Below are 24,405 nucleotides of genomic sequence, written 5' to 3' on the forward strand. Positions count from 1 at the left end.
CAATGAATTCTTACATCGAATGCTAAAATTTGTTGCTCTTAGATTATTTGAAGACTGGCATGTGCCTCCCTGCAAGGAAACAAGGTAGCTCACGCCACAGTCTATGGTTTCGCAAGCCAAGCGCAGCTCTTGAATCTGAACAGCACTTACCTCTTCCTCTCTAGCGACATATCCCTTAAGCTTAGGGATAGCATAGTTGCACACCATGCAAAACACACAATAGGCTTTCTGGACTAAGTATCGTATCCCTCCAGGCCACAGATTAGAAACAAAAAGAGGTAACCTGGCACTTGCTTCAAATCAACATGCACACCACACTATACACAGATGTTGCACCTCCGTGTCAGATAATAATGAGGAGTGGTGGTAGATCACGCAGCTCATTCCAGACGTTGACTCCCTAGTCGGGATTGTTGGCTGGGCAGAGGAAGCAGCCGAGGTTCACAAGCTCCTCTAGCTTAGGCCTTCTTGTGGCGACTTATACCTAGATCCCTTCTTCCCGATCCCATCTCTAATAGCCAGGAAGCCTTGGGTCAATGTCACACTCACCCAGCCCCATTTGAGATGACTTTCAATAATGTTTCATCACCACCATTACTAGACATATTACGGCAACATTTTCTGTAATCCACAAGAAACAACCAAAATCAAATAAGGAAACAAAGGCTGAAAGTTTTAACACTTGGTTCTGTATTGCATAGATAGTTTTGTTTTTTATCAACCAATAGGTACATGTAGCACTAGTATATGCTATATAGTCCACAGTTTGCTTCATTAGGTGCCAAAAGTGTATACCCATCATAGAAGTATTTCTGCACAATTCATATTCACCTCTCAGTTATCAAATAGCAAAGAAAAGAAAATTTATTGTCAACATTTTTTCCAGCTGTTATCCAATGAATGCAGTGGTTCGAAACCTCCAAGTCCAGTCAAACAGTGCACTTTCGAGTCCCCACGAGTGGCCCAGCCATGTGTCCTTTGTATGCACACACAAGGCACAGTCTTGGACGGGATCGAAAGGGGGGGACATGGCCCTCACAAGAACTCTCCAAACTCATGGTCATCATCATCAACCAGCTCTTCTGCTCCTTCAAAGAGCTTGTTAAAGCAGCTCGACCTAGGATCACTGAAATGCTGGTAGGGGTTTCCAGATGCCTTCAGAGCCACCAAGCAGATCCAGCAAAAGTATGTGCCACAGCGCCAGCAAGTCATCTTGTTGCAGCCATCTTGCTTCTGCAAAAGTATGGTTACATAACAAAGGCATCTATCAGAAACAATGTGGAGCTAATCTGTGAAAGAAAGGAAGCAAAGAACAGCAAGCATTATGGCGAAGATAACTATAAGGGCTCATAACTGCAACAGTATGAACTGGCGTGTGAATATTCAAAACTTTGAACATCAATCGAATAAGAATATCGGAAATAAATGCCTAAATTATACTGAATTGAATATCCGATCAATAAAAAAAAAATACAAACACTGTTCATCTTGTTTAATTCAGAATTCACGTGGTATTTGCAAACAAAATTTAACAGAATTGAATAGAAGTGTATATCCTACTGAAGTAACCAGCATAATTTTTATACAAGATTCTGCATACCAGTTTTTCTACAGGAAAGATCTGCACGATGCCGGGTGGAGCTGTCATATCGCTACTGAATACAGTAAACTGATTAATTCAGTCTTCAAGAGACCAGAAAACAATGTCTGAATTAACTGAAAGCTCGAATTATTGAATAGGCCTGAAAAGACTGCTGAAAACCATTTGCATCACAATAATTTTTTTTGATGAACACCCGCATGACGGTTATATCTGCATTTGAGATGAAGTCAAAGTGAGAATGATGCATGCTTTTACCAGGTTTCATCAAGCGCTTTGCTTTGCCCACATTGTCGGGAAGGCCCTCTTCCCAAAACAGCCCCATCGTCTTTTGAGGATACTTTATTACACAGTCCACACTGTCAAACACTGTAGTGAATTCGAAAATTTAAAGAGCATTTGGTAATATACGAATACAGTCAAACCCACTTATAACAACACTGAAGTGCCATGAAAATAAAATGATTATAACCGATAATTGTTAAGCCGGGTTAAGCCAAAAAAACAACAACAAAGAAAACATCAGAAACTTGAGAAAGCTTAATGAGGGAAAAGTGGCTCACACTTCCTACCTACTCCCAGGCAGAAACCCGCAATCATTGAGCTTTAACTGCCTCATGGCAATCTTTTAGACATCTCTCTTGCAAGGCGTCCACGTGATGCAAGTATCCGAGTGAAAGCTTTTAGCCCGAATGCAGTCCCAATATGGACTTATCATTCTTAGTGCTTCCTGTTGTGGTTTGGCCGGTGCGGTCACAGTACAGTAAAACCTCGTCAATTCAAAGTCATTGGGACCGAGAAAAATGTTCGAATTACTAACTGGGTTTTCAAATGAACCTAACACCGCAAAAAAATCTGGCCCAGGCAAAATATTTCATTGCGAGCACATGCTGGACGAGCACCCATCATCCATCCATTCATAAGCACGTGGTCAGCTGCTGCGATCATGACACCGCCTTTTTAGTGTCGTTTGCTCAAAAAGGCAATTGCTGCTTTCACGCGTTCCAATAATCTTGTGGCAAGGGACGTGCCCGCCCCTGTGGCGGCGTGATAAAGCGAATATACTGAAAAACAACAAGCCTGCATAACCGGACAAGCAGAGCAACGCACTGCAGGCCTTCCTGTCAGGAGTGCTGGCACTCAGTCAAGTCCCCTCCCCCACTCTTCCCCGTTCACGCGCCCACCGCAGGGGTTAACACTAAGAGATAAATACGCTCTGAGCTCTGATGTCATCGGTGAGCAGCATCTTGGCGCCCTGCCAAGAAATGTGCTTCAAATCGTGGCAACAAAAGCGCGCCGACAACAATACCCCCCCCCCCCGTTTTCTGTGGCATAAGTGCGGCTAAATTTACGTTATGAATTTTGGGACCGCAGAAATCCCTCGAATTATCTGGAATTTCGAATTTAGCAGGTTCGAATTATTGAGGTTTTACTGTATTTGTGAGTCCTTTCTTCCGTTAGGGTTGGTGCTCAGTGACATAATGTTGTAACCGATAATCTACCATGAGAGCATTGCTATAGTATATGGTTTATTTTACCATAGAATACATGATAAAGCTGATGGTGCCGCAGTTGTTCATTGTTCCATCTGACATATTGTTCAAAGCGGTATTGTTATAAGTGGGTTTAACTGTAGCTGTGTTCGATTCAGCCATGGTTCTCTGCACCGCCGGAACCAGTTCACGGTGCGCTGCACCAAAGCGCTCGATTCACACAGTTCCCTGCACCACCGTCCACGATTGATTTTGGTGCAGTCGTGGTGCCTCTCTGGTGCAAAGAATCGAGCACCCTCCAGAAAAGTGGTGCACATGTTGACGGTGCTAGCAGACGACGCGCTCTGCCGATGAGATGCTTGTAAACATCGATAGTCCACTTGGGGACATTGTTTTCAGTCATTGACCGATCCGGCTTCATTTTCTGTGCAAATGGCGAGTTCCTCTAAGGTCTCTTGTGGCAATCTGAATAGCCCCCCCGAGTTCAAAGCTGAAATATCTAGCAACAGCGCTTCAGTTGTACGGGAACTTGGTTAATTGCAGTCTGTCCGAACTAGATGACCGTGCTCGGTCTAAACCTCGATGTAATAACTGTGCTGCCGTGAAGAAGTACGGCGCAGAGTTCCTTGAAGGACTCCAGAAATTCCTTAAAAATGACTTCGACGGTGTTGTTGCCGGTAGCCTTGCGAGGCACGAAAATAGCCTCACCGCGAGAACTTACAGCTCGCGGCCAATGGGAACAAGCGGGCAGACGACAAGGCTCGACTGAAAATGCCGCACCAGTAATGTACGGCGCTGCTGAGGCGCTGCACCGGAACCACAGAACTGGGACTGCACTTCACCGGCACCTGACTGGCACCAGCGGAACTACTTCAGAATTGGTGCCGAGAACCAGTTCTGAATCAAACGGACCATGTATTCGAAAAATTCCGAATATGCACCAGTTATTCGAACCCGAATAAGAATCAAATATCAAAAACAAACATATTCAACTCATATTCGAAATTTTGAACATTTTCACACCACTAGTTTTAAAGGAACACCTCTGGGCCAAGAAAGAATGACGGGCACAAATGCAAAAACCCGATGACAGAACCACTTGCCACACAAACAAGTCCTACGTTTACTCCCTTGTGCATCTATGCAGACCGTGGATGAGGGTGAAAATTTTATCACAACTGTGATCTCATCGCAACTCTCGCAACTTGATCTCTCGTGCAACTGCACAGAATGTGCACGGACCTCGATAGAGATGGCACAGTGTGGGCACTTCTTGCTGTTCTCTTGCATCCAGTCTTGTGTAAGTGACTCGTCCACCAGAAGCTGCAAAGTACGCCTTCCATAGCGCTTTTCCATCGCCTGCTTCGCAGCTGGTGTCGCCGAAAGGTACTCATCACGGATAGCCCTCTTCTCTCCTGCATTTTGCACAAACACTGCACTTCACTCAGGGCTACAAGCCACAAGGACCTAGTGCGCTGCAGACATTCCTTGATGGCCCCGGTATGTCAATGCAGCAACACTCCTGCTCCTAGCCCAAGAGAACGGCAGACAGCATGCTTAATCTATAACAATGATTTCAAGCAACACTGAGGACAAAATGAAGCTGGCCTTTATCAACAGACTGCAGCAGTCGAACAAGGCCCTTATTAACAGAAGCGGAGCTTTTATACACTAGAAACACAAAATAAGAGTGCTACTTTCACGGTCGATTTAACGAGTAAACTGCATATATCGACACGGAATATTTGATGCAGATCCCACGGGCCAGACTACACCACCGCTCGCTTCAAACAGTGATAACCAGTCCTTTTTGGTGACAGTGAGAGTTGAACAAGAACACCTTAAGCATCTGCACAAATCTTTCGTTCAGAGCTTTACTTTTGCAGAGCCCACTGTAGGCTGTCTAGAACAGCTCATCAGAAGGTTTCCTTTTTCAAAACCCAGGAAATAAATAAAAGGCTGACCCGGTTTGAGTCGGCAGGGCTGGACACCGTGGTAGACCATGCGACAGTAGAGGCAGAAGACAAAGTAGCAGCTGGCACACTGAGCCATGGGAAGGTCGGGGTCTGTCACCACTGGTCGCTGGCACTGCAGCCTCGGGCAGTATGTGAGGTCAGCCTGAGAGTCTAGGTAGGCATTCAGCAGGCTCTCCTCATAGCGTGCACCCAGGGCATCGCCCACCAGCGACTTGACCTACATAGCACGTCATGCAAGCCATCAATTGTCAAACCAAACGACACTGAAATGAGCTGTCAACGCCCATTTATTTTACGCCGATGTGCTCCTCGGATGCCTTCTTTGCAGAAGTCCTGGCAGCTATAGATCAAGCTCCTTTGTCCTCGTATGCAGGCTGCTGGTATATTCCTACTCTCGGCACCAGACACAATCTGTTGGTGTCAACTGCAGGTCACACGGGCACATGTAGAACATGTGTTTGTGTGGAAGAGTTCTTAATGTCAATCTTGATTAGAGTGCTCTACCGTCTATGTAAGTAGCGATGGTGCTGTCCACAACAATCCTATTTTCCCTGCATCTGAGAGGAACACAGCTATTTGATGGACATTGCTGCACGATCCGTTACTACTATTACTTGGTGTTTTGAGCCATCCAGTCCTGCGCCTGTTTGCTGTTCTTTACTTTTTCCTACTCCGTTGGATTCTTCCAGCACTTCATCTTTCTCACAGGCCCACACTGCCTCCCTTCCACGTTCTAGCGACCTTTCCCTTAGCATATGTACGCTGTACACTCTGCCCCAATATCCCTAAATATCAGGCTTTTCCCAGCCTGGTGGCAAAATCATTTTATCTACCTTGGAAAGCTTAGGAAAGAAGAAATCAAGCTATATTCATGCCACTATTCTAAATAAAGCATGAGGCACCCTCTGAAGCACTATATTATGTCTCCTGCAGAAGTCTGCAGATTCTTAGTCCTCAGTTAGCAGAATTAAAAAATTTCTGCAACAGAAAGTTACGCGCCTTAGCTATTAGGGATGCCGTAGTCAACATCTGGGGTTCTTTAGTTTGCATCAAGATCACACAAAACAATGGTGCTTACTGTTTCACCTCCATTGAAACATAGCTGCCATAGCCAGGTTTGAACCTAGGTCCTCCGGCTCAATAGGTCAGAGTTTTAACAACTCGGCCAATGATAGTAAAGGTGGCCAGGAGACAAGACAGCCTCTCAACAGCCTTTTAGTGAGCTCGGGACAGTTCGCAACCCATGCAATTCCCTAAACAAATTAAAGTTCATTCCTTCCCCTCGCCCTCTTCCCTGACAGCTCACAATGTAATTTCATGCCTGAAAAGAACCTTCAACTGCAGGTACATAGGCTGTATTCAGACAGTACCTGTGTGGGCAGCACTTGTGTAGTGCACTTCTCCTGTGGGCAGCGAAGCTGGCTGGCTGAGCCGCTCTCAATCTGGATGCGAAAGTGCTCACGCAGGCACTCGCGGCAGAAGGCATGGTCGCAGCCCAGCACCAGCTCAAACTCTGAGCCAAGCTTGGACGTCAGGCACACCTGGCATGTTATCCACCGGAGGTTGAACAGGCGCCGCTTTTCCTGGATGTTAAACTCTGAAAGGAACGAGCACCAAAGTTGGCTTGAACGTCTCTGGCCTGGAGCTGCATCAACACTACTCTGTTTTGCACATGTAGGAACCACATTGGCGTGTTTCCCTCGTACATGATACTGCATAGCCAGTATCTGTACAAGCTCCCGCGAAAAAAGATTTCAAGGGTATTCAAGGACTTTCAAAGCTTATCTAGAGGACTTTCAAAGAGTTACCGTGAGGCTGTATTTCGTAATTCTCAGAAAAAGAAGGATTCTGAAGGAAATAAGCATTAAATTTATTGCACTCAATACAGAGCGTCTGCCATGACGTACCAAGGAAAGCTCTCGAGACCCCTTGAATCTTTTTCTCAATCTCCTTAAGATTTGAAAATTCTTCAGCTTTCACCTTTGCTGGTTTTCTCAGGAAAGTGAGGTCAATAGCTGCTTCCCTCTTTTCAGTACAGCCATCTGCCGATTCAACCAGGTCGTTAACAGCTTCCCAGATGACCTTCCCCTTTTTCTAGAGACTGTCAAGCTTGTCCTCAACAACAAAACTGCTTATTGACTGCCTGCCATGTTCTTGTTCTTTGATTCTTTTGGGCTTCCATGTGAGCCCTGTAATGATGCCTTGAAGCTGACATGACCTTGCTGAAGGCAGACCTCCTTTGTCACTGCAACGGGGAACTGCTATTATTTCACCTTAAACTGAAATATATCTTTTACATTTTCTTTGCACTTCTTCACGATATGTTCGACTGTATCATTGACACCCACCTTTGCAATGGTATATGATTCCTATATCGATCTGAAGCAGGCTGCTTCACAAGATAGCACAAGATAAGACTGAAAACTTAATAAATTTTGTCATTAACTTCCCGATAATCATTTGCATGCCTGTTGCCAGAAGAAATAACATAGACTAGTCTATCTTGATAATCCACTAGGTAAGGCTTCGGTGAGGCAGAAACACAGAGCAGTTAACAGGATGCTGCATCAAATTTTAGGTGTCTTATTTTTGTACTGGAATGAAAGCGGGAGCTCCTAAGTTGACTAAAATTGCATCATTTCTCACATAAAGCAAGTACCGAGCCCACTTTTTCCTCATTTTTTTTTTCTTGAACTGATGTATCTGGCGACAACGCATGAAACTATTGGTCCTTGAATGCTGTGATGTGATGTCACCCGTTCCCCTGCATCAGCGTCCCACCCGATTACTCACCCATCTGCCTGATATGGCGGGCGCCTGTTGCAGCTGCATGCATGCTTCACGCTATGCAGGCGATTTACTCGGTATGCTGTCCTTTTATGTAGTCGTTTATACCCGGAGCCTTTTGAGCTTGAATCCACCGAATGCAGCTACTGGACCCTCGAAGGGGAGGGAGGTGCAAAGGTGTTGTTTTACTCAGTGTTATAAGTTGTAACATTAGTGGTTTCATGTCATACATTTCCATAAGTAGAGGTGTACAATATTCGAAATTTCAAAGAAGAATTGAATATGTATGTTATTCAATTTGTATTCAAAATTTTCGAAAGTTCGAAAATCACTGAATACACAGCAAATTTTTGTATTCACAGCAGTTACCCGTTCCGCATGCTTCACTGCAATCCTTAAAATGCAATGGGGCCGTTCGGTGAGCACTACCCGGATTGGAAAAAGATCGCCACCGGATGAGTTTAAATGAAGGCAAAACGGAGAGGCGTCTGCGTGCTGTGCGATGTCAGTGCACGTTAAAGATTCCCAGGTGGTCGAAATAACTTCATAGCCCTCCACTACGGCTCCTCTTTCTCGCTTTCCACTTATCACACCTTTCTCCTTTCCCTTATGGTGTGGTTCAGGTGTCCACAGAACAAGTGTGACAGATACTACACCTTTTCTTTCCTGTGAATCAATAATAATAATTATTATTATTATTATTATTATTCTGTGAAGAGGGCTTTCCTGATAGTGCGCGCAAAGCAAATCTTTTGAAAAAAAAAAAAAAAAAAAAAAAATGTCCTTTTTACTTCGGTTTCATCCCAAATGCAGACTCCATCATACAAGTGTTCATCGCAAATGACTGCGATGCCAACGGGTTTCGGCAGTTTTTTCAGGCCCATTCATCTGAACTCCGTCCATAGTCCTTCTCTCTTATTTTTTTATTACAAGAAAAGAAAAGACGTATGCGCAGGTTGCTGCTATACGCATGGAAATGCAACGCGATTCGTCGACGATAGAGCTTACAGCATTTTTTCGGAAAACTAATTCTGCTCTCTCCAGCATTTGAAAAATATCAGCAGCGGGGTTGAGCAGGTGATATTTTTTTCTTGAGGTTTACAAGAGCATCCTGCAGTAGCAAAATGCATGAAAGGTAGATATCAGGCCAGAGCAAGTGTGCCTCTGCAGTCTCATTCGAAAGGACTGCGTGTGACGGTCTCGCATATTCTCATACACCTGTCAGCTGAGCTGCCCATCACCCAATCTTGAATGTTCTATTGTTTATACTGTGTATATGTAACCGTGAGCAAGGGACGGTACTGACTGGCAGAAGCCTATTTCATCACTGGGAAAGTAATGGTTGCATCTATTTCTATTCTTTATTTTTCATTATTGTCAACTTCACAAGAGCAAGAAGTTTTGCGTGCATTGCTTCTTAACTGCTTTTTGCGCCAATCTAATCAATGCTATACAGTCGAACCCGGATATATCGAACTCGAAGGGGATTGCGAAATAGTTCAATATATCGATAATTCGATATACAGAAATCGGCTTGTGACGGCACTTACGATGCGAAAAAGCGATACCGTATTTGTCGCGTAATCAACCCACTCGCATAATGAACCCACCCTTCACTTTTGCACCCGAGAATTTGGAAAAAGAATAAAAAAAAGCGTTAAGGCCCGCTAGCGATCTCAGCCACGAGCGGCAGCGACAGAGCAAAATATTTCCAACTTGTTGAAACTGCGTCCCTCTCGCCGCTCGAGCCACCGCGGCAGCTAGGAACAAGGTTTCTGTGTCGCCGTGGCAGAAATCGCGAGCGTTTTCGCTGCATGTCGGAAGCGCGTGCCCGTCCGTTTCGGTCGTCTCATCCACAGCTCATTCCTTGGCAGCGTGCCAAGATGCTGCCCAGCGATAACGTCAGTGCGCGTTTATCTTTTGATAGCTCCTGCGGTGGCGGGGAGCGAATTTGGCAGAGTGCCCGTGATGGCTTGATTGCACAAGCCTGGTTCGATTTATCACGCCGCGCTTGGGGCAGGCGTCATGATCGCAGCAGCTGACCGCGTGCTTTCGTCGATTCATACATGCAAGGATAAAAGACTCCCGCAAAAAAAAAAAAAAAAAAAAAAAAAAAAAAAAAAACACTGCCACTTCTTAACCTTCGAACAGCACAACAATAAGAAAGAATGACTCGCCAAAAAAAAAAAAAAAAAGAGAGAGAGAGAGCTGCCGCTTTTTAATGTCCGCAGGCACCGTAGCCACCTATGCCGCCGCGCGCGCAGAGGGTTCGGAACACACGCTCGCTGGAGAAAGCGTTGACGTCTGTCTGAAAACGGCCTGAGCTGGCTTGGCGCATGCGTAGCGCGTGCTGAAGGAGAGATAGCTTGGCAAAAGGATGGGCACACCCGCGCACATGGCTTCAAACGTCGTGTGTTGGCGCGCGGAAAACGATAACTGCAGATGCGCGCGCCTTTGGGGAATGGGCGCGGCACTGCCCAGACCAGCCGTCGCCAAACTGTCCCCTCCCATTCCTTCCGCACGTGGCTTGAAAACGGCACGCGGCAAACGGCCAAGGGTGATGCGATCGTCTTTGGGGAAGGCACGCTTTCCAGTGCGTGGTGCGGAGTTCGATATATCAAACGACGGGTGAAATTAAGTTCGATATATGACATGGCTTTCCTATACTTTTACATGGGATTTTCAAGGGGATATTCCGTGAGTTCGATATAACCAAAATTCGATATATCTGGGTTCGATATAACCGGGTTCGACTGTATAGATGCACCTGAGCCACAATAATCAGCTGCAGAAAAAAAAAGTGTACAGACTAAGAAAAACTTACCCGTGAGAAGTGTGACCACGCTTTGTGGATCCATCATTTCCTTGAAGCAGCGAAGATCATAGCGTCCACGACCCCGGTACGTGAAGCACCTTTTCGGCCTGGCAAACCCTTTGGTGACCACATTAAACAGAATTTAATTAATGGTACAAAAAGAAGCCAGCACGAGTTACTGCCACTTCGTACACAGGCTAATGATAGTGTGCATTGGAGCAGGATGCCAACTGCCCCATTTAAATGCAAAACGATAGAGTGGCAAAAAAAATAAGAAAGGCCAGCAGATGCTATGCAAGGCCCATGCAGCCATGAGTGCCCCAAAAGCAGACGCTCAAGCTTCACTTGCTGGCAAATGGGCCATAAGAAGAAAAACTTTGAGAGCACTGCTGCAGAGACCTCCACTGAAGAAAAGCGAAAGCATGTGCATTGGCTGCTCTTTAGTAGCTTCTACAGTGTCATGACTCAAGACTTTTCGGTGTCATGATTCAGCACTTTTTCTTGAGTCATGGAGACATTAGTCATGGACATGACTTTGATTGACTTAAACAAGTCATGGACTCCATTAGATCTCCTATCTGACTGACTCATGACAAGTGACTATGACTAAACTATAATGACTCACATGACATGACTATGCATGACATTTATATACCACTTTGTCATTACATACTCATTCATGGCTACCAGTCTGATCTTAGTGTGACGCCATATCACAAGTTACATTCTACTTCCACGTTTTCGCAAACATAGCCAAGTAAGGCGTCGCCTTAACAAGCACTTTTTTCATTCTCATCCCTGGACAGACACAGTGGCCAAGGCAAAAAGAAAACTTAAATTATACGATCAATACGCTCCCTGGAAAACATCCAAACGTAGCACTAGAAGCACATAGCACGAACGTGCTCAGCGAGTGCTCCGTCTATTGGATCACAGCATGGTCCCAGTCTGGGGTCAGTGGCATAAAAATTGACAATGTTTTCATAAGGAAACTATGAAAACATCTGAATGCACTGATAAAGCCCTCCCAATATGGTTCTGTGCACTGCCAATCTTCGCAAACTAGCTTGCAGTGCCATCACAGCATGGCATCCATTTTCTGAAAATTGCTAATACAGCTTTCATGAAAACTTTGCACAGTTTAAGAATAATTCGTCCTGGTCTAGGGTTTGAATCAAGAACTGCCGCCTATCCAGGGAAGTCTCTCAAACTGATCCAACCAGGAAGGCTATCAAAGCAGAACAGCAAGAGCGAACTGACCAACAACACAAAGTGGAGATGTATCAGTCCGGTGTTTAGGGGACCGGTACAATCCTTCCTCCCAAAACCTTTGTCGGAACAGGTGTGCTCAAAAAGGCCGCGATCTCCGGTTTGAACCCTGGACCAGGATGATTTTTTTTCAGCTACAAAATTTGTGTGAAACTGCATGGCCTTCTGTTGTAGCCATTCGGCTGCATTTGGGTAGATGCAAATGAGTAGCTGCTTCCCTACTTCAAATCTACTACACTTCGGGGGATTCCTCTAAACACTGAATAAGTGCCAAGATAGTGCATGAATTCATACTCTTGGAGAAGCTAAAAATACTTCAAGGAACCCAGTCTGATAACCTCCGATACATTTTGTGACACAGGCCGCTGGGCCACATCTAAAAAAAAAGTGGCAATGCCTCACTGGGCTTTGTCCGGAGATACATCAGCTCTTTGAAGAGAGGTGCCAGGCTGTGGCTGGACTTCAACTGAAGAATGTTGGCTGCCTCCGTCTCCAACAGGGTCATCCAGCGGTACAGCACCACCTCGTATGGGTCCTGCTGCCAGCAGTCATCCAGTGCTAGGCACAGCATCTCGAGCTGTGCAGTAGCAGCACACAATGGGAAAAAAGCAGCAGATCAGATGGCTGGTGGATGCGCGATAGATGGGAGCAGAGTACAATTTCCCTAAGCCAATTGTGTATTAACCCTTGTTAATTATTTAATTATAACTAAGTTGAACTTCACACTACAGCATCGTTTTATATCAATATATCAATGGATAGCTTATGCCATGTATAATTTCACTGTGCTAATTGCAGGTTTGAAGTACTGTATTTAGTTGTTCATTATTAAAAATGGATAGCGAACATTGAGTACAACTGTGCAACCCTAACTGTAGGCCTTAGTTAATAACCGTTAATTAGGTATTGTGATTAACTATAAATCTGATTAACTTTAGGCTACAACATTAAGTTACATATCATTGAAAAGGCCTTGACCAGTAGAATCCAAAATCAAATTCTAAACCATGCCAACACCATGTCAAACTGATAAAGCTGCGCATTCATCAAGCTAACGTTTATCTAACTGAGTTAAAAAAAAAAAAAAAAAAACAGGCAATGGTAGCAAAACCGTACAACATAATGGTACGCATTAGAAGTGCATAAGGAGACTTAAGTGCCCTGGTAGTTTTTTTTTTTTCTGGATGGGATCCCGATACGAGGTTAGTGGGAAGCCACTTGCAGATGTTCAGCTCTTCTCGGGAGGTAATAATTTAATCGCATAAGTTAGGTTGTAGTAAAAGGCCCAAAAGTGAGCTGCTTGCTTATCTTGTGTTTTTCCCCAGGAGTATTCACTCCTGTCTGCTACCAGCTACAGAACATCGCGTCAGTCAGCTATAGTTTCTCAAACGGGACTAGTGTTGTGTCTGGCGCTTCGGCTTCATGTGCCCGTTTCTTACCCACAACGCTTGGTTTGCTTTTGTGCAAGTCTTGTGCTTTCTTCTGTTTACAAAGTGTCACAGGCGAGCGTATCCGGAGCCACACACAGTAGGCTGCGCAAATCTGTCATTCACCGCTCGTGGTCTGCTGTTCGGTATTCACATATTTTGCGAAGGTCGATTATTCCAAGCCGAATTGTCAAAGCGATGGGGTGCATCCACAGTGCAGTATAAGCAATCATGGCTAGGACACCATAAATGACCAGTATGGATGCTCTTTAAAGGCACATTCATTTGTTGAAATGTTGGCTATCAGACTGAAGCTCCCCCTCAACCCTTTTGTTTCATGTTATCAAGAATCCCATTTTCCTGCCCTCTCTTTACCACAGCAAAAGCATAGGCTCGTGTTGAATGGCAAATGATGGTGCTAATACAGATGCCAGCACTGAGAAGGAGTATCACCTCATTCAAGGTGAGCCAGGGACAGCTCAGGCAGATCATAGGTGCCCGTTCGGAGGGATAATTTGTCGGCAGTGCGAAGTCTAGTTGAACTGGAGGCAGGTGCTCAAGAAGAATCTCCTGCATTTCATCTGCAACAGAAAAGGCATCCAACTAAGATAAATGCACGGTTCGCAAGCACTGCTACATAAGCATACTGATGGGTGGTGTGCGGGGATGGTGCTCCTGAAGATTGTTGAGATGTGTGAAAGTGAAAGCAAAACAAGATTCAATAAAAAGAAAAGAAAAACAAGCGAGTTAAGAATAAACTCAACTGGAACCTTTAACTTGCAAACAAAGGACACCAGGCAAACAAAAACATACACATTACTGCTTCTCTGAATAGTGATTTTATTGGTACTGCTGCCAAGTCAGCATGATACATGCTATAGCACAGCAAACCTAGCTAGCCATGTGCTCATCCATTTCAGAGTTATAAATGTCACACTTGATATGCCATATTTAATATATATGAAGTACACGAATGGAAGTAAGGCTTTCCAGTGAGAATTACCAGTTTAACAATCATAATCACCATCAGCCTGACTATAACCATTGCTGGGGGAAGGTCTCTCCCATAACCCTCCAGCTGTGTCCATCTGATCCCTGCACACTTCATGTCACCCGCCCATCTAACTTTCCGCAGACCCCTGCTACTTTTGCCTTTCCTTGGAATCCAGATTGTCACCCGTAGGGACCATAGGCTCTTGCCTTCCCAATACATGACCTGCCCATATCTATTTTTTTCCCCTTGATTTTTACTAGAACTTCATTAACGCCCAACCCATTTGGCACACTTCCTGGCTCTTAATGTTACACCTATCATTTTCTTTTCCATAGCTCTCCATGTGGTCCCCAAGTTAGCCTCCCCATTTTTGCCCAAAAAATGAGCACTCACTCGTGCTGCTTTGAAGGCTGCTTCAGAGAATGATGAAGCATTCCGAAGCAAATGAAGGCATTTAACTTTGGCGACACCTCTACCACAGCATGAACAAGAGATTAATGCATCTGGCGTTGCTCCAGCAAATGGATATGCGGTACTGAGATGGCGACCGGACTTGGAACACATAAAATTGTGCTTCTTGTACTGGTCTTCATAGGTCTTAAGAGCACCCTGCTCGTGCTCTAAACACTATTCAGTGGCAAGAACCTTCAGTGATTTTTTTTTCCAGATAGCATATTAATTTGAGCAAGGACAGGATAGGATTCTCTAGAGCTGTTCGGCACACGTTTTTCATTACCGACGCAGTCACTCTACTAGCTTGGTAAAGGTACCAGTCGGGTGAATTGCTCTGGTTTTTTGTTTTAGATGCAATGACTTTCACTGTTTCATCAGCGATATGAAATATGGTTAGATATTGTTTAGCTATGTAAAGGAGCATGTCGAGCCCTTCTGCTAAAGAATCCTCCACGTAAAAATTTCGAACGTGTACTGGCTGTGGGCACTGGTTTTTTGAACACAGCAGAATGGCCGGGCAGTACAGAAAAAAATTGCAGGTATAATACTACTTCTTTCAAAGGCACTGCACAAGCATTCCTCTTGGCTGGTGAGGCTGGTCCACTCTCTGTTTAGTCACTTCGTTTGTAGAGGTGCTCTCAATTCGGTCTTCCAAGCTGTTGTTTTTTTTTTTCTCTTTGGCAGATAAAAAATCAATCTCCTTCAATATTTCGAACTGGGCTTTTTCCACGTAGGTAGGGGGTCAAATGTCTTTCTGAGTGCAGGTAAAGCCCCTCATCCTTACACCTGTGTCAACAGCAAACCAACAGGCACCAACACGAGAACAAGCTTCTCCCACGGCGGCCATGCAGATACAATGTGCAGTCAGTATGGCACCATTGTCTTTGTACAGTATCCATGCTTTCAGTGGTTGTTCACCGAACGTTTGTGAGTGGTTCACCTGCAAAGAAAATGAGGAAAAAATGGAGATTAAAGTACACATCCTGTACACAGTGCACAGACATGCAAACAAAAAATCACAGCGAAGACACACCATGCATCCTTTAAGTCATAAAACACTCATGAAAATGGCTATCTTGTTTGAAAATTATGAGATCTGAGGCATGACACATGAACACAGCTAGCGCGATTACCTAGAGTGATTCAGCTGACTTATCTGCACGGCACATCAATATTGCACGTATGCATCGCCGACTAAGTAACCAGGAATTGCCTCTGAACATTTTACGTAAATAAGAGATCAAAACGAGGGAGCCAGCTTACCTCTCCCAGCAGCAGCACTTTTTCTCCGTGCAGGCGCTCCGCCAAAAGAGTTTTCGCCCAGTCACTTTCTAAATAGTTGTGGGATTCAAGCGATTCATAAGCTTTTATTTTCTCCAGTGTCATGAAGCTTGAGAACACCAAGCAGTTCACAATGCCTCCATGGGACATGGAAAGCGCTGAGATCCATCGTCGCATCCGCGCCGGTCGCAATGCGTATGGGTCCACTGATACCGTGCACATGCCGGCCCGATCAGTACCGCACAATATGGCTAGTAGAAGGCTTACTGTAAACAGGCGGCATTTTTCACAAGAAACGGTGACATTCCTCTGAAAGCATAACGAAAAACGAACACTACAAACATGCAAACACTGCACAGGCGGCGCGCACGGGGTCCCGCTCTCACACGGTGGGTACATTCAATTATTAGTCCCAGACTGTCCGTGACTGCCCACTGACAGCTGTCTGGCATTCAATTTTCCTCGGGCAGCCCAAGAGTAAAGCTCCTGGGCCAGTGGCCACTTTGAGTCCGATTCCGAGCACATGATGAGTACTCTTCGTGTTCCTGCCTACAATATTGTGCTTTAAACAATGGCACAATCTCTCTAAGCAGCTATAAAAAATTTGAATCTTGCGTCTTCCCTTTCTTGTCTTGAATTTCACTACACATGGAAGCATCGAGAGCCCGGAGCATGGATTGTTTGTTCGTGCTGTCCAGAAGTTTTTTAACCTGTATCGCAACCTTTTCAGCATGCATGATTGAAAGTGTCGCAAGCGATACATTTTGTGCTTGAGCAGCTAACGCTCGTTGTAAATGCTTTTGCAAACGCTTTCACCTGCTTTCAAGCACTGTGAGCTGGGCCCTTGGAAGAACTTCGTGAGCAGCAAAAGCAAGCAAGCATTGCCAAACTGAGGTCTGCAAAACGCTTCCCATTTAGGTGCGTCACGCTTTGTTCACAAAAAAACACCGATTGATTCGCGTCTCTGTTACCTATCTTTAATATTACACGTACGGCAAAAGATAAATGTGTGCGTGACGTCACTGCGAAATAACACGAGTCGTGGTGACTGATGGTTGGCATTATCTGCTAAGAGCGGCTAAAAGAAAACAATGAAGGGAACTTGCAGTCATACGATCTTCACGCTGCTTCCTGTCAGAGCGGAAGCCAAGAGCTGTCAGCAAGTAGCCAGTGACTAGAAAATTGAATGCACCCGGTGCTCTAACATGGTTCCGAAGTGCCGGCGCAGGTGGAGGTGACGTCACATGCTAGCCATGCATTACCTTGGTTTGGTTTGTGGGGTATAACGGCCCAAAGCAACTCAGGCTATGAGAGACGCTGTAGTGGAGAACTTCGGAAATTTCGATCACCTGGGGTTCTTTAACATGCACTGACATCGTACAGCACACGGGCGCACCAACTGCCTTAGTAAACACCTTGTATGCCATGGACAGTAAGCTGAGTGGTCTGTAATTCAAATTCCAAGTCCTTAGCGCCCCTTTCCTAAGGATTAGGATAACGTTAGCATGCTTCCAAGATTTCGGTGCTTTTGCGGTCATGAGGAATTCAACCAATCTGCAGTCACTAGTCCTCCCGAGCTGCTTTTCCCTCTTCATAGCTTCCAAAGCTTTCTCAACTTTGTCCGATTACTCTTCACTGCTGCCAATTTCATTCTCTTCCCGATTACTATGACTACTGTACAGATCAGTACAGAACTCTTCAGCCAATTTAACTATCCGATCCATATTAGTAATGATATTGCTCATGTTATACTTTAGTGCATACATTTGATTGCTTCCTACATAGTTTCCTCTTCACCACTTTCACGCTACCACCATTCTTGATAGCATGCTTGATTCTCTCCACATCATACTTCCATATGTTGGGCACTTACGCTTAGAGATTAGCTTTGACACCTCTGCCAATTCTATCCTGCCTGTTTGGTTGGAGACTTTCATGCTTTGGCATTCGTTACTCAAATCATTTGTCCACATCCAATGCTGCAATATGAAGTTTAATCACATGACTATGACTGTGTGTGCCCCAGTTGTATTCCTTTCTTTGCAAAATCTATGCACACTGTTTTTCCACGAACTTTAGAGTATGAGGGGCCGATGACTTTCCGAGCTTCATGGCAGCCCTCGTGCAAGCCATGCAATTACATGTATCATTTTCAATAAAAAAGATACTGATTAGCATTGGTGCACTATCTTCAACAACTGCACTTGTGCACAGCAACTAAGGTCCAAGTTTATCGAAGATGCCATTCGCCAAGTAGAGTGCAGTTCGGTATCAGGTACAAAGTTTACAGGGCAAAAATAGTCTTGAGGAGGAGAACAGAGGTCTTGGGGTGCATATGCATTATAAATTATAAACCTAAATGACTGCAACAACAATCTCAGCATTGAGCCAAGAAACAAGTAGTCGGCCAATTCTTAAACAGTACCGCGTGTCTGATGATTGCCTGGCGCTGCTGCGCCAGAAGACGCAGGAGATGACAAAGCAAGCAACGGCAAGGGCATGTCTACAATTCATGCTGATGTAGCGAGCCTTGTCTGCTAGGCTGTTCTGATAAAAGCGAAGCAGTCCCTGCTGCAATCGGCTGGTAGGCATCGGTGCCCCAATAATAACAACTGGTTCACAGGAAGGGAAAGGCGCAGTATCTGTCATACTTGTTTCTGTGGACACCTGAAAAGTTACGGGAGGAAGGTGGGAGTGAAAGTGGAAAGAGAAAGAGGAGCCGTAGCGGAGGGCTACAGAGTAATTTCGACCACCTGGGGATCTTTAACGCATGTTGACATCACACAGCACACGGACGCCTCTTCGTTTTGCCAATAAGCTACCACTGCCTCTTTTTCCGCTGCATATAGCATGGATAATATCTGTAACGAAGAACACATATTTGCAATAAGCAAATTAGCATGCACAACAATGTGTGTAGTTCTTGGAATCTTAGAAGTCTGCCCAATCAAAGCCACAAGCGCAGATCAGGTAGAACAAGCACTCTCAGAACTGAATGAAACTTATTAGAGAGGCTGCTTCTGACAAAGCAGAAGAGGCAAATAGACTGCACTCGTTCAGGTAGCATGATTACCCCCCCCCCCCCCCCCCCCCCACTTTTTCCTTCTAATTTTCAGTTTGCTTCAGCTTGGCTCCGCTGCAGCGGGCAGTCGACGGTCATGCAGTACTGTTAAAGAATTGGCAGGGTGTACTACTATCGTCGTCAAATGAAATACAAACAGCAAAGCGCGTGGAAAACGATCCTTCTCATGCAGCCTGCCTGTCATCATCAAAGATAGACATAATCATCCAGTTTGTGATAGTTTTGCTTGTTTCCTTATGCGTTTAATTTATCGTTTTCCCCCTGGAGGGCGACATTCTTTCTAGAGATGGGGACTTGCACATGGCGGTTACACTGGGTAAGTGTTGTGGCAAGTATGGATGAAGCAAGAGCTCTTCGCTCGCTGGCATACAGCGGTTTGATTTCACTTCCATTATCGCAGTGTTATCAGCGTCTGGCTGCAATGCCGTAAACCGAGGTGCTCAAGTCACCATCACTAGACAGAATCGATGTGGCACTCCAGTGGCAAAACGAAAAAATGGACGTAACGGAAAAGCAAAACTATCGAAAACTGGATGAGCATGCCTATGCTTGATGACGACTGGCAAGCTGCTAAGATGGACTATTTTCAATGTGCTCTGCTGCTCACATTTCATTTGACGCCTATAGTATGTGAAGTCAAGCACAAGAAAATGCGTCATTTCTCGTACAGCTAGCTATTATCTCAGTTCCATGATTCAGCACCATTGTATTTTGTTCTCCTAGGACTAGCCTCTCGTATTCTAGCCCTACACACCATGAAAGACAAGTTCACTATTTCAGTACGTTGAGCAAGTGATAAAAGCGACTTGCCAGAGTTTTGAAATGCAAAGAGCCCATATACCAAGCCCAGTCGTGTGAAACGGCTATTTCGCTGACAAGCGAGGACTGTAGTTAGCTTAATGTGACTATTTAGGCACGGTACAAGTGCACGTTTCTTTTGTGTTACAAAAACGAGGCAGCAGTTAAGCTCAATATGCGCGCACCTGGGGCATTCACTCGTGGTACAAGCACACAGAACGGCTTGGGGACTTCAACGCGGGCCAGGAAGTGTCCTTCAGGGTACCGGCCCGGCTTTCTTTTCACTTCAAGGACCGAAGAGTCGTAGATGCTTTCCAGAACCAACAGCTCGTTCTCCTTTTCCTCTTCGTTTGCCATGCCAGCGAACGCTACAAAGTCGGAACACACGTGAAACCGATGCAAAGTGAATACGCACTGCGCAAGATGAGGATTGACAACACTTGTAAGGCATACCCACGGCAGCCTTCAGTGCCATGGGAAGCTATGCTTGTGCAAAACAGTTCTCAACTCACTCAGAACACTTGTAGTAAGGCAAGACCATCTGCGACGCGGTCAGACGTCTGCTCCCTGCGTCTATTCAAAGACCCAGTACGGACATCGTGCGAAGGAGTAGACAGAACACTAAAGAAAACGCGTCGACACAATAGCATCAGCGTGCAGCGAGCGACTAAGAACTCGTAAAACTGGCGATAATCACAGAGACAAAAGCGCTGGCGCCCACTAGAAACTGGTCATTCGCGAATGTCAACTTCGCACGGAGTTCTCGCACGCGTCTGTTCGGCCATGTTGTCTCTCCCTCCTCGCTCTCCTTCTCTAAATGGCTGCGTCTTTCCCAAAAGAGAAAAGGTAGATAACATTACCTGCGTTCAGCATTCGACAACAACAACAACTAATAATAATTTTTAGCCCGTAAATGAACAATATTAACTTCAGACTATTTCAGAAGTAAGCCATCGAAGTTTCGTAACTGCTGTTACTGCTGTTCGGAAGCAGCCGGTCAGGGCCTTGGCCGGTCACGTTCAAAACATTTTCCAACACTTTGCTACCTCATGGCGGAAGATGCAGCAATTAGGAATGTATGTTCTGAGTGAAATTATGCTTGGTCTTTGCTCTTTCAACCTCTTCAAGAGTTTCTTTAGCTGTCATACCTTCCTCGGAACATCGGAGTAATATCTTAAAGCTTTTAGTAGCGAAACTGAGATCAACGCGCACTGAAGGCCCATGCTTTAACAAACGTTTGGTTTCTTCTTTTTCAGTTCCGGGACTTCCTTTTGATATACAACAGGATGACGGAAACATGTTTCCGACACTGTGTGAACAATCTAAACTATCGAGACTTGACTCCAGATGAGGTTGGTGTTAGTAATATGCATTCGCCGCCCACGGTTTGCGTCTGCTCTTCGTAGGTTAACCCATGCACTTTAAACGGCGTTTACAGGGTTGAAGGCGTTATTACTTGAGAGACTGAACTATTAATCACATGTCGCGCTACTTGAAATTAAAAAAAAAGAAAAGATTATGGCGTTGCTTGTTAGCTGTCACAAGCAAGCCACGGTGGTAGCAGCAAACTTTGCAGGTGGATCAAAGTGAGGTTCCAAATGCACTCTTTGAAGCAAACCTCGGTTACTTCAGAACCATGTGCATGCTTTTCCGTGTATACTGTTCCAATTCAATTACAATTTAATCCATGCGGAAGCAGCCCTAATGGGCCATTTACTAGAAGCTTTTTCTTTTTTGTATGCAAATGATGTCTATATTCACTTTTTTGTGTGAGGCACTATGGAGAGGTACTGTGCAGAGTTACCGTGCAGAGGTATACCACGCAGAGGTACTCGCAGTAGTTTTGTAATGTGCCTGATAAACAAATAACACGATGCCCAACTTTTTTTTTTTTTTTTTTTGCTCACTTGTCATTCGTTGAGCTTTGAGTTTGTGAAAGGAATTGTGGCGTTTCATGTTTTCGGTATGAGTATGTTGTCCTGTTAGCTACACACAGTATTGAAGCACACAATGTGTTGGAAAATGCCAACAAATGTGTCAACCTTAAAGGTTACATGTAGTACGGCCGTCAGCATGCTTAACACGAATGCACGAGCGCGTGGCCTAAACGGATTTAACAGCCGTTCAGCACCGGCCAGTGGGTCCAACAGCTTGCCAAAGTGGCTAAATGGCACCAGCAAACCGACCCCACACGTATCGTGCAGCATGAATCCAGGCCTGGCGGCTAGCGCTGAGCCATGCAAATATCCGTCCAGGCCACGCTCTCGAGCATTCGTGTTAAGTATGCTCACAGCTGTACATGGGCAATAAAAGGAAATGCAAAAGAGGTAGTGTCTACTGCTCCCTGTTCGCATTTGTTTTTATTGCGTTTATACCAGAGTAGTGTAAAAAAAACAAAAAAACACTAGAGTTATCTATGATCGTATTACGGACTTTGAACTGTTTTTATTACCATCGAGGTACAAGTGCAATGAAAAGAAATTCAATAGCACAGCGGGTAGGCACTAAACTGTCCACATTTTGTGAGCAGTAAAGGTCCTTTTTTTCATTCAAGATAATAAATAAGGCACTTACACATGATCCTGCATACTCAATACATATCGCCACTGGCAGGGCTCAAAGCAGTTTGTTACAGCCTTTTTTTTTTTCTTTTTCGAGCATGCTTGTTCTCCTAAAGTCAGCATCACACTTGCAGTATGTTGATGAAATGCTGAATAAAGTGCTCTTCAGAGATGAGTTCTCTAATTAAAACTAGAGCACGATTGATGCAGAAAAGTCATGAAAGTGGAATGTTCATGGATAGCATACATCTGGCATGCAGCATTCTGTATGCAGTGTTTCTTGAAACAGACCTGAACTTCACCTGATTGCTCTGCTTTTAAGCACTGCCAATATGCCTGTTCAAGGTGGAACACAGAATGACAACTTTGACCCTGGGTCTAAAATTTTCATTTGAGCTCATTTATCGAACCGGGTTGTGTTAAGGCATGGAGTAAATAAGTGTGCTCAGATTGGATATTACTGGCTGTGAGTAGGGCAACAGCACACCGTCCAAACACTTGTAATAGATGGATGTGGGGGAACTGCTGCTTTTCTGCTTTCCGTCCTACTTTTCAACATCTCTTCAACTTTCAGACTGTAGCAGGGTTTTGTATGAATGAGCTAAAGTTTGTTCATCAATCTCTTTTGCTGCCAGTTAGAGAATAAAATCATTTTATTCTGTTCTTCAACAAATTACAACTGTCCTCCCTACCTTGTTCAACAACAAAGTAGGGAAGAGTATTGTAACTTGTTGAGGAACAAAATACAATGATTTTATTCTTGAACCAGCAGCAGAAAAGGTTGACAAACTTTAGCTTATTCATAACGAAGCCCTGCTATAGCCTGATTTCTTCAGAAGAATAAACAAAAAGGATTGCTCTTCCACTCTGCAAAGTGTATGCCTTTTAAAATTGAAGTTTGTGTGGTGTTGCAATAACGTCTGTCTCCATTTCAGAGCAAGTGTGTAGACCTCTGTGCAGGCAAGGCAGTAAGTGTCAACCACCGAATGATGGCCATCTACATGGAGGTTCAGCCAGAAATGATGAAGCGTTCCATAGAAGCTCAGCAGCAGCTTAATGCACAGCAAAGTGTAGAAGGGCAAAGTTAGTGCTGATGAGTGTTCTGGCTTTAGCAGTGTGCACTGCAGTGTACATTTTGTGTGTGTACATATGAGTTGGCAATGTCGTACGTGGCGATAAGTGGTCGCGCTTCCATTGCTGGCTTAATACAGCGTGTGATGGGTCATGTAAATAAAGGCTATTGTGTAGTCTTGCTTGCTGAGTCCTCCTTCAACTGTGAAAGCTCTAGTCACAACAAAGGGTCAAAGAAACGCCTCTAGAGCACGATACATCGGCTTGGGGAAGATCTCACAATGTGTGCAATATTAGAAGTCCCCATTCTTCAGATAATCCGGCATCAGCATTGCTTCTCTTTTAAGGCGGGAAGGAAAGGGGAATCGAATCTTCTGATACATTTGAATTCCGAGAAAAACACACTAACCCTAGGCCATGCAGGCACTTTTGTACGACTTGGTTAAGTGTGGCTTTATGTCAGGTAGTGTTTCGCATAATGTGGCAGCTTACGTCTATGTGCTAAAGCTTATGTGTGCAATAACAAAGGCACAGATTAGTGGATGAGTGATTAAGAGAGAGATTCCTAGAGCAGGCAACTGTAGCAGGGGGCGGCAGAAAGCCATTTGGGTGGATGAGATTAGGAAGTTTCCGGAGATTAGTTTGATGCAGCTAGCACGGAACCAACAGGTCATTTGGAGCAATATGGGGGAGGTCCTTGCCTTCAGTATGCGTAGTCGGGCTGAAGAAGATTGTGACGATTGAGCGAGTAGCAATGTCATGTGCATATGAGGATCTGCAAGGGAAGCCACAGATGAG

General features: G+C 44.8%; 2 protein-coding genes across 3 annotated transcripts; one reads left to right on the forward strand and one right to left on the reverse strand.

Moving 5' to 3' along the window:
- Positions 1 to 846: 846 nt before the first annotated feature.
- Positions 847 to 20,783, reverse strand: LOC146190979 (E3 ubiquitin-protein ligase RNF14-like). Of its 2 annotated transcripts, XM_084601389.1 has the most exons (9): positions 20,488 to 20,783; positions 20,161 to 20,343; positions 13,821 to 13,948; positions 12,343 to 12,517; positions 10,681 to 10,788; positions 6,440 to 6,666; positions 5,058 to 5,286; positions 4,336 to 4,508; positions 847 to 1,233 (listed from the first exon to the last, which is right to left on the reverse strand). In XM_084601389.1, the coding sequence occupies exons 2-9, from the start codon at positions 20,330 to 20,332 to the stop codon at positions 1,036 to 1,038; spliced, it is 1,410 nt and encodes a 469-aa protein (XP_084457515.1). In that variant the 5' UTR covers positions 20,333 to 20,343; positions 20,488 to 20,783; the 3' UTR covers positions 847 to 1,035. The 2 variants fall into 2 exon arrangements, with proteins under 2 accessions (XP_084457515.1, XP_084457516.1); XM_084601390.1 differs by lacking the exon at positions 4,336 to 4,508.
- Positions 20,784 to 20,909: 126 nt separating this feature from the next.
- Tim9b (Translocase of inner membrane 9b) lies at positions 20,910 to 23,789 on the forward strand. The gene is made up of 3 exons (XM_084601393.1): positions 20,910 to 21,051; positions 21,232 to 21,327; positions 23,472 to 23,789. Exons 1-3 carry the CDS (start codon positions 21,025 to 21,027, stop codon positions 23,622 to 23,624), a joined length of 276 nt encoding a protein of 91 aa, XP_084457519.1. The 5' UTR covers positions 20,910 to 21,024; the 3' UTR covers positions 23,625 to 23,789.
- The last annotated feature ends 616 nt before the right edge of the window (positions 23,790 to 24,405 follow it).

The sequence above is a fragment of the Amblyomma maculatum genome, chromosome 4 (assembly GCF_055883805.1).
Source record: "Amblyomma maculatum isolate TAMU_Amacu chromosome 4, ASM5588380v1, whole genome shotgun sequence".
Taxonomy (NCBI): Eukaryota; Metazoa; Arthropoda; class Arachnida; order Ixodida; family Ixodidae; genus Amblyomma; species Amblyomma maculatum.

Excerpts from the sequence above, each read along its gene's own strand:
- LOC146190979 (XM_084601389.1), bottom strand. The coding sequence starts at position 20,332 with ATGGCAAACGAAGAGGAAAAGGAGAACGAGCTGTTGGTTCTGGAAAGC. Across the intron at positions 12,518-13,820 it reads CCTGGCTCACCTTGAATGAG|CTCGAGATGCTGTGCCTAGC; the intron begins GTGATACTCCTT and ends GCTACTGCACAG. Across the intron at positions 4,509-5,057 it reads GCCCTGCCGACTCAAACCGG|GAGAGAAGAGGGCTATCCGT; the intron begins GTCAGCCTTTTA and ends TGCAAAATGCAG.
- Tim9b (XM_084601393.1), top strand. The coding sequence starts at position 21,025 with ATGGCGGAAGATGCAGCAATTAGGAAT. Across the intron at positions 21,052-21,231 it reads AAGATGCAGCAATTAGGAAT|TTCCGGGACTTCCTTTTGAT; the intron begins GTATGTTCTGAG and ends CTTCTTTTTCAG. Across the intron at positions 21,328-23,471 it reads GAGACTTGACTCCAGATGAG|AGCAAGTGTGTAGACCTCTG; the intron begins GTTGGTGTTAGT and ends TCTCCATTTCAG.